Source organism: Osmerus mordax, chromosome 4 (genome assembly GCF_038355195.1).
Source record: "Osmerus mordax isolate fOsmMor3 chromosome 4, fOsmMor3.pri, whole genome shotgun sequence".
In the NCBI taxonomy this organism is placed as follows: domain Eukaryota; kingdom Metazoa; phylum Chordata; class Actinopteri; order Osmeriformes; family Osmeridae; genus Osmerus; species Osmerus mordax.
Genome location: NC_090053.1, coordinates 481,960 through 491,921, shown reverse-complemented (window position 1 = coordinate 491,921; position 9,962 = coordinate 481,960). Strand labels below are relative to the sequence as shown.

At 49.6% G+C, this 9,962-nt stretch overlaps 1 protein-coding gene across 1 annotated transcript in view; it reads right to left on the bottom strand.

Moving 5' to 3' along the window:
• Positions 1-259: 259 nt before the first annotated feature.
• Positions 260-9,962, bottom strand: part of wwox (WW domain containing oxidoreductase) — a 24,127-nt gene continuing 14,424 nt past the window's right edge. Inside the window, exon 6 of the mRNA XM_067234129.1 lies at positions 260-451. Coding sequence (XP_067090230.1) covers positions 260-451 — 192 coding nt within the window. The remainder of the gene's footprint in view (positions 452-9,962) is intronic.

The window sequence follows — 9,962 nt, the reverse complement described above, 5'->3', positions numbered from 1 at the left end:
CACACCCACACAGAGGACTCATGGCAGGCAATGACAAAGTGGCAGAGATGCTTGTCTATGCTGAACCTGCAGTATGCGAGCTTCTTCTGTCTCAAACTGCATTTCTAGGTGTATTTTAGACCTCATAGTAAAGTGTCCAAATGGTTTGGCAACAGTGCAGTTATCACAGTTCTTCATCGCCATGGTCTACCCCCAATCCTGGTTAGCTGGGCCTCCTTCCAAACTGTGGTTGGTTGGTGACTCATGCAGGCCTGTTGTATCAGAGGGCCTGTAGGCCAGCAGGCCTCTCTGAGACCAGGCGCTCGCTTAGCTCCCACAGGCTGGCGGCAGTGCTCTGGTCCTGGGCCTGGGACGAGGGCAGGCAGCGGAAGCAGTTGTTGAAGTACATCCCTCCCAGTCCCTCCAGCTCTGGGGCCGCGGCACAGTACACCGTGGTGGCTGCTCCCTGTTGCTGTGGACAGAGAGCGAGAGACAGAGAGAGAGAGCGAGAGACAGAGAGAGAGAGGGGAGAGGAGAGAGAGATAGAGAGCGAGAGAGGAGAGAGGGGGGAGAGAGAGAGAGGGGAGGGAGAGAGAGAGAGATAGAGAGAGAGAGAGAGAGAGGGGAGAGAGAGAGGGGAAAGAGAGAGAGAGAGAGGGGAGAGACAGAGAGAGAGAGAGAGAGAGAGAGAGAGAGAGAGAGAGAGAGAGAGAGAGAGAGAGAGAGAGAGGAGAAAGAGAGGGGACAGAGAGAGAGAGAGAGAGAGAGAGAGAAAGAGAGAGAGAGAGAGAGAGAAAGAGAGAGAGGGGAGAGAGAAGGAAGAGAGAGAAGTCTTTACACAGTATACTGCTGGACCAGCTACACACACTTTCCTCCAATGCAGACAATGATACTGGGGCGCATCACCATGGGAACAGTATAAGCTTGTACTGTACATATGTGTAAACTGTATGTTTCTGTGCGTGTGCATGCTGCTGTGTAGTTCCTGGCAGAGACTTCCTCAAAGCAGCACACCATTAAGGATCCATACTAGGGCTCCTTACGGATGGACTCTATTCAAATATGGCAACGGTTTCCCCTTCACACACACACACACACACACCTTTCCTTAGTGGCATATTGAGGATGTTTGAAGTTTGCTCTGATGATTGACTAAACAGCATACGACTCATCTCTCTTTCTATATATATATATATATATATGTCTCTCTATGTATATATACACCTCTGTCTCTCTCTCTCCTGCAAGAAGGGTGATAACTCCATCAACCATGACACATCAAACGCTTCCTAATAAGTCGATCAGAGACTGACAGCGTTTCATCCTCTCTCATCTGCTCTGGAACTTGATTAACACAGTACGAAAGCTAAATGCAGTTTACATTTAGTCATTTAGCAGACACTCTTATCCAGAGTTTCAAACTGAGTTCAAAAAGAGAGTTAGTTAGAGGTGACCTCATCTCTCCTGTCACACCTTCAGAAGGTGAAGGAATCATGGTTAGGCCTACAAAGAAAGAGAGGGCAGTTAGGGCTGTCTAACAAGTTACTAAGTTATAGAGTTATAGAGAGTACAATTTTGCTTCATGCTCAGGATGGTAACCAGTTAAAAAGTTCAGGAAAGGTAAAGAGAGAGTGATGGTAGGAGAGAGAGAGAGTGATGGTAGGAGAGAGAGAGTGATGGTAGGAGAGAGAGTGATGGTAGGAGAGAGAGAGTGATGGTAGGAGAGAGAGAGTGATGGTAGGAGAGAGAGAGAGTGATGGTAGGAGAGAGAGAGTGATGGTAGGAGAGAGAGAGAGTGATGGTAGGAGAGACAAAGTGATGGTAGGAGAGAGAGTGATGGTAGGAGAGAGAGTGATGGTAGGAGAGAGAGAGTGATGGTAGGAGAGAGAGAGAGTGATGGTAGGAGAGAGAGAGTGATGGTAGGAGAGAGAGAGAGTGATGGTAGGAGAAAGAGAGTGATGGTAGGAGAGAGAGAGAGAGAGTGATGGTAGGAGAGAGAAAGTGATGGTAGGAGAGAGAGAGAGTGATGGTAGGAGAGAGAGAGAGTGATGGTAGGAGAGAGAGACATTATCTCACCTATATGAACTACACTTGTGTACAGATGTGACTGAAGGGTCAATGTACAGTGTAACAAATGTCTGTTCAACTAGAACACATACTGATATGTGTTTGTTTCTCCTATGATTACAAATGCTGGTTGAGCAGTTTCCCCCTAGAGGAGCCTAGTATCTGTCTGCACAGAGTCACCACTTGAACCCTCCAGTTCCTGAGATGTCCCCACTCTGGACAGACACCTTACAGAGGTATCACTCTGCTCAGTGTCCGGGTCGGAAACATCAGGAGGGTACCTCTACCCCTTTTCAAAATCATGACACAATGTAGCACCAGAGCGTCGTAGACCCAGACCAGGCTTACCAAAGCCTTCTGTGCCCTAAACCAGAATCAGCAGTAATATGCTGGTCTGGTCTGAGAACAGTAGAAGAGACCTCCATCAGCAGGCCCGGGATCAGCAGTAATATGCTGGTGCAGATGCTCTTAGAACCATGTCTTCCACCTCCAACATTCTAGAACCTCAGAAGAGAACATTCCAGAACTTCCTAGACTAGCAAAGAGGACTATCTTTATCCAGCAATAATCAGTCAATGACTATAGTAAGCAAAGTAATTGTCACAGAATGTTTGGATTGTTGTGTTCCGTCGTTAGCTGTCAGTGACAAGGAGAACCGCCACCCGAAATATTATGACCCTATGCATGCGACCATGCCCTGCCATCTGTAGTTACGCCATTGACCTCTGCCCCCTGCCCCGGGTCAGGGTCAACACTGTATATATTCCCAGTACTGTGGAGCAGTCTGAGGTGACTTGTACATACACCTGTACATACCAGCACCTATGCATGCTGAGGACAACCATCCTCTCAGGTACTTTTACACTCTCATAGCGGCATGTGCTGAATTACAACAATGACAATGAAGATGAAAAGATACTGTATAAGAGTGGAAAGTGTTGTCAGACACAGTGTAGTCTTCACGTTGTCCCTATCTGCTCCACGCTCCTCTGGTTCTGCTTGTAGTGGTGTTAGCACTCCCTCTCAGCCTGTGCTGCTGAGCTCAGACCATCACCCTGTCTAGTCTGGGGCCACTGCTACCAGAATGTGGGTGATTCTGTTCAATAATGTTTCTTTTCAACCTGTGGTGTTCAGTATAAATGGAGGTGTCTGATTTTTAATCTGTGCTGAAAATATTTTACATTTAATAAATAATTATTGTGACAAGACAATGTGTGACTGTGTAGTATCTCTGGAGAGTTTTTTGTGGTGACTGCATGTATAAGTGACTTTTTCTGTGTGTGTGTGTGTGTGTGTTTTGTGTAGTCCAGATCCTCTAGAACATCTATATTCTAGGCATACTATAACAGGTCCTGTAATCTAGAAATCTTCTATTCTAGTCAAGGTCCAGGAACATTTCTGGATTTGACAGCACTAGTACAGCTTCTGAAACATTACTGCACATGGCTCTCCAAACCACCAAAATACCTGGGAGATTTTATTTATTTATTTCCAAGGAGAAGGTAATTTCAGTTGGGTTTAAGGATTGATGTTTCCTCGACCGGCCCTGTGGCTGTACAACAAACAACAGTAAACAACTATGAAGGAATTTGACCTGTGGTCTAGAATATAAGCTATGGCTGTTAACCAATCAGATTTCTAGGTCTCAACTGCAGGTTGTATAAGCACTCTTTGCTTTCATCCCTCTTCATGTGAGCAAGGAGCAGAGAGGCTCCAGTTCTACCCTGACGTCTGGGCACCCAGGCCTATTACAGCGTCCATTAGCCCAGAGGATGCAGGGGGGCCTGGGGCCGCAGGCTCCCTGGGGGCATTAGGCACCGGATGGAGAGGTGGTCGCATGCCTCCCTACCTCCCTTCTCATTCCATACCTCCATGCCTTCTATATTCCTTCACCACTTCCACATCTATTTTATATTCATATTGGAGGTGGAGGTAAGGAATAGAGAGAACGGAGAAGAGAGAAAGTAGGTAGGAGAGTTGAAATAGAATAAGAAAAAAGGAGGCATGAGGGAAAGAATAAAGACAGGAGGGAGGAGAATAAAGAAAGGAAAAAGGGAGAGGAGGATGAGAGGAGAGGAGGATGAGAGGAGAGGATGATGAGAGGAGAGGATGATGAGAGGATGATGAGTGGAGAGGATGATGAGAGGAGGATTTGAGGAGGATGGGAGGAGGAGAGGAGGATGGGAGGAGAGGAGGATTGCTGGAGAGGTGGAAAGACAAAGAGAGAAACACAGAGGAGGGACGTTAGGAGGGCTTTAGGCAAGGTGCAGCGAGGAGGAGGGATGTGAGGAGGGATATGAGGAGGGCTTTAGGTGCAGCCAAGGGGAAAACGAGGGGATCAGAAGGACTTGCGCAGCAAGTGTGAAACTATCTCATTTTTAGCTTGCGAGAGGACTTCAGAGGTGATCCGCACAACCTAATTATTTTCCCCCAATAAAAGCAACATATGCTAAGACAATAAAAAGCCTTATTGGACACCTATCATTAAAGAGCAGCAGTAAAGAGAGCAGGTATTAGCTTTTAAAGGCGCTCGTCTCGGAGTGGAGATGTGCTGAGCAGTTCTTTAACAGTGCCATATGGATGCACAGACCAGTGTTAAGGAGCTGAATTAAACATGAAGAGAACCCACACTTTATTAGGCGCGGCCTCTCTTCCTCCTCAGTCTGTCGTTCTGTCCTTCTCTCTTCCTCCCTCAGTCTGTCGTTCTGTACTTCTCTCTTCCTCCCTCAGTCTGTCGTTCTGTCCTTCTCTCTTCCTCCCTCAGTCTGTCGTTCTGTCCTTCTCTCTTCCTCCCTCAGTCTGTCGTTCTGTCCTTCTCTCTTCCTCCCTCAGTCTGTCGTTCTGTCCTTCTCTCTTCCTCCCTCAGTCTGTCGTTCTGTCCTCTGTTTAGCAGTCGGACTTTCTCTGGGTTTGACTTCAGAGCTTAGATATGAGATTTCTTGAACAACTTTTTTGGTCCCTTCCTAATATCTTAATATTTTCATTAAGATATCATCGCAAGTGTCTTCCAGCACACATAGGAGAGGGTATCTGGCCAGCGGCAGATCATAACTGAGTGTCAAGCCAGCAGACCAGACACATTCAGTGCCCACCTGCTGAAGCGATACAGCACAATCTCACGCACTCTTCATACAACTCATGAACCAAGCTAAGACAAAGACTATATCAAAAGAATGGCATGCTATATCCCATATGTATTTACTCCATCTATGATATTATAAGTTGTCTGTTTCATATAATACTCTTAAAATACGCACTTAGAATTCTTTAGTCTTTCAAAAATAGTAACAAAATTGTTTTATAAATGTATTCATTTCTTTGGCACTCATTTTCAGCGCTCTCTCTCTTGTCCACTCTGCGTCCGGCTCTGCCTGCAGAAACGAAGGAGGCTCTGTTTTCAAAGAAAAGAGACATCACTGGCCCATTAAACCCTCATGGTAATGATATTAATTTGGCAGAAACGTGTCATTTTCACAGGACACCAACTTGAGAGGCACACACTCACACACTCCAGTCACAGGAGAGCAGGCAGCAGTAACATTATGAGAGGGTTCCAGGATGTAATGGGTTAGATAGCTGTGTCCTTGGTCATCCCATCTAAAACAGAGGCTCTGTCTCTCCTCTTCCCCCTCTCCTCCTCTTCCCCCTCTCCTCCTCTCCTCTTCCCCTCTCCTCTCCTCCTCTTCCCCCTCTCCTCCTCTCCTCCATCCCTCCTCTCCTCTTCCCCCTCTCCTCCTCTCCTCTTCCCCCTCTCCTCCTCTCCTCTTTCCTCCTCTTCCCCCTCTCTTCCTCTCCTCTTCTCCTCCATCCCTCCTCTTCCCCTCTCCTCCTCTCCTCTTCCCCCTCTCCTCTTCCCCCTCTCCTCTTCTCCTCTTCCCCATCTCCCACTCTCCTCTTCCCCCTCTCCTCTTCTCCTCTTCCACTCTCCTCTTCCCCTCTCCTCTTCCCCCTCTCCCCCTCTCCTCTTCCCCCTCTCCTCTTCTCCTCTTCCCCCCTCTCCCCCTCTCCTCTTCCCCCTCTCCTCTCCTCCTCCATCCCTCCTCTTCCCCCTCTCCTCCTCTCCTCCTCTTCCCCCTCTCCTCTTCCCCCTCTCCTCTTCTCCTCTTCCCCATCTCCCACTCTCCTCTTCCCCCTCTCCTCTTCTCCTCTTCCACTCTCCTCTTCCCCCTCTCCTCTTCCCCTCTCCACCTCTCCTCTTCCCCCTCTCCTCTTCCTCTTCCCCCTCTCCTCTTCCCCCTCTCCCCCTCTCCTCTTCCCCCTCTCCTCTCCTCCTCCATCCCTCCTCTTCCCCCTCTCCTCCTTCTCCTCTTCCCCCTCTCCTCTTCTCCTCTTCCCCCATCTCCACTCTCCTCTCCCCCTCTCCTCTTTCCTCCACTTCTCCTCTTTCCACTCTCCTCTTCCCCCTCTCCTCTTCCCCTCTCCCTCTTCCTCTTCCCCCTCTCCTCTTCTCCTCTTCCCCTCTCCTCTTCCCCCTCTCCCCCTCTCCTCTTCCCCCTCTCCTCTTCCCCCTCTCCTCTTCTCCTCTTCCCCCTCTCCTCTTCCCCCTCTCCCCCTCTCCCCCTCTCCTCTTCCCCCTCTCCTCTTCCCCCTCTCCTCTTCTCCTCTTCCCCTCTCCTCTTCCCCTCTCCTCTCCTCCTCCATCCCTCCTCTCCTCACTCAGCTACCCCTCTCCTTAAACCCCTCTTCATCCTGCCATGCACTCTTCATAATGAACTCTTCTCCTCTTTTCTCCTACTTTCCTGATCTGTTAGAGACGTTATTTGTGGTGTGTGTGCTGGTGGGTGTGTGAGCTGAGTGTGTGCTACAGTGACAGAGTAATAGCCTGTGACTAGCGAAGCATGTCCAGCTACTTAACGCCTTCTCCCTCAAAGTAACGAGGCCACTGGGTCTGGGCCCAGAGGTGGTAATGATGGCCCAGTCTGACTGTACGGATGTGTGTGCGTGTGCGCGTGTGTGTGTGTGTGATGATTTGATGCATCTAAGTAAATGTGTGCGTTAATAGGTGTTTGTGTGTTTGTGTTTAGGGCACAACGTGTGTGACAGTGAAGTGTGAAGTGTGAGGTGATGTGTGTGTGGTACAGTGGGGTGAGCGTGGGGCCAGTGTGTGGGATTAAGCGTGAGCAGGGAGAAAGCTTTGCATTTAGAACAGCAGGAGGTTGGTTCTCTGCAGGCAGACATTCCCTCTGGGCTGAACACCTCTGAGACAGCCCGCCTTACACACACACACACACACACACACACATACAGTTTTAATACTAATGCTCTGTTTCATTACACTGTTTGTGGTCTGTGTTTGACGTTTGACTCTGCTGGTTTATCTCAGCCTCTCACAGTAATGCAGCTACGTCTGCTTAGCACGGACACACTCACTCAGTTCTCCCTGACACACACACAGATGCACACAGACATAAACACACAGGAAGACATGCAGACAGTCAGGTACACAACCACTGCCCCCCCTGACTACTGCCTCCCCACACACACACACACACACACCTGGCAACCTCTAAGAGTGTCAGGAAACTCTACAGAAGGACGTGACCGTGCACAGTATGAAGCACAGCCTCATGGAAACTGTATGGAATGTGTGTGTGACGGTGTGTGTGTGATGGTGTGTGTGTGTGTCCAGAGTGACCCTATCCGTGCTCCTGACCGGTTGAATGCAGGCTGCATAAATTAGTGCTGATGCTCCAGGATGTAATTATGCTGCTGTCAGGACAGCCCCACCCCCCCCCCCCCCCCCACCACTCAAATTCATTTTAATAAAGTTGGTCTCCAAGGTTATGAACTAGGGGTCACCTTGAGTGAAAGAGTACAAAAACTATACCCCTTTAACCCCCCCATCACCTCTATAACCCTACATCACCCCTATAACCCTACATCACCTCATTAAACCCCCATCACCCCTTTAACCCTACATCACCCCTATAACCTCAATTCACCCCTTTAACCCCCATCACCCCCTATAACCTCAAATCACCCCTTTAACCCCCCATCACCCCTATAACCTCAAATCACCCCTTTAACCCCCATCACCCCTATAAACCTCAATTCACCCCTTTAACCCGCCATCACCCCTATAACCCTCAAATCACCCCTTTAACCCTACATCACCCATATAACCTCAAATCACCCCTTTAACCCCCATCACCCCTATAACCTCAAATCACCCCTTTAACCCTACATCACCCATATAACCTCAAATCACCCCTTTAACCCTACATCACCCTTTAACCCCCCATCACCCCTATAACCCCACATAACCCCTTTAACCCCCCATCACCTCTATAACCCTATATCACCCCTTTAACCCTAACTCACCCCATTAACCCCACATCACCCTATAACCTCAAATCACCCCTATAACCCTACATCAACCCATTAACCCCCCATCCCCTCTATAACCCTACATCAACCCTTTAACCCCCCATCACCCCTATAACCCCACATAACCCCTTTAACCCTACATCACCCCTATAACCCCACATAACCCCTTTAACCTTACATCACCTCCAAACTGTGTCTCCCCCATAAGAAGCAGAGGCCTCAGCAGATGGTAGGGTGTGTTCTTGTTTGTTTTGTTGAGGAGTTTGTCTTTAAACAATATCCTCCGGGGCACATGCTGCAACAATAAAAACAGACTCTCAATTATCCAGTACCTGGCGGGAGGGAGGGAGGGTGGGCGGGAGGGAGGGAGGGGGAACGGAGGGGGAGGAGGGAGGGAGGGGGAGGGAGCGAGGAAAGGAGGGAAAGAGAGAGGGAGGGAGGGAGGGAGGGAGGAAAGGAGGGAAAGAGAGAGGGAGGGAGGGAGCGAGGAAAGGAGGGAAAGAGAGAGGGAGGAGGGAGGGAGGGAGGAAAGGAGGGAAAGAGAGAGGGAGGGAGGGAGGGAGGGAGGGAGGAAAGGAGGAGGGAGGGAAAGGAGGAGAGAGGGAAGGGAGAGGGAGGAGGAGGAAAGAGAGAGGAGTGGAGGAGGGAGGAGGAGGAAAGGAGGGAGGAGGGAAGGGAGGAAAGAGGTCTGTTTCATTCGTTCATGCGTTCATCGGTCTGTTCTTGAAGCGAACTGGTCCTGATCCTTGGTCCCATACCTAACTGAATGAGAAGTCCTTTGTCCTAAGCTGCTCAAATCAAACAGCAGCAACACCAACACACACACCACACACACACACAACACCCCACACCCCACACCCACTCATTCCCCTCCTCACTCGATCCTCTAATACAGGCCCGTCCGGCTGTGTGTCCCTGCCTACCAGCACCTCCTTCATCTCCTCCTTCAAACAGCATAGCAGAACGGCTCCGGGCCTGCAGCCTGACTGACAGCCAGCAGAATGGAGGCGAAGCCAGGGTGTGGTAGAGCAGGTGTCCTGTTTAACACTACCTAATGGGGGATAAGACTCCTGTCAGGCAGACAGGGGGAGATGGGGGGAGGACGGGACACACACACCCACGCAGGTTACATCAGCTGGCAGAGGACACATGGTGAAGGACACCTTTAATCTGGCCTACACACCCGGAGACAGTTAGATCAAACAAACGGAGGATGAAGGAGCCCTTCTCAGCTCCAACTGGTCACATGACCGTTTGTGAAGGTTTACATATGTGGAGTGACTGCAATATTCCTGTACCACTGTAGGTGTGGCCCAGCAGAGAAGTGTGATCACAGAGGGCCTGGCTGAGAGGGACACACCACATCCTGCTTCCCCTGATGGATGAATATCATAAGGCCTGTGTAAGTACAGGAAGGACCATTCCCCCTGGAGTGATCCATCCTGGGTCCAGAGGGGGAGTCTGTCACAGGTCAGGGTCCTTCCCTTCATGTCAACATGTTTCATTGCAAAGGGCAGTGTGTGTATCTGCATTCAACCCTCAAATGATATGCAGCTCTTTTTTCTGGTTTAGACACACAAGTTTAATGT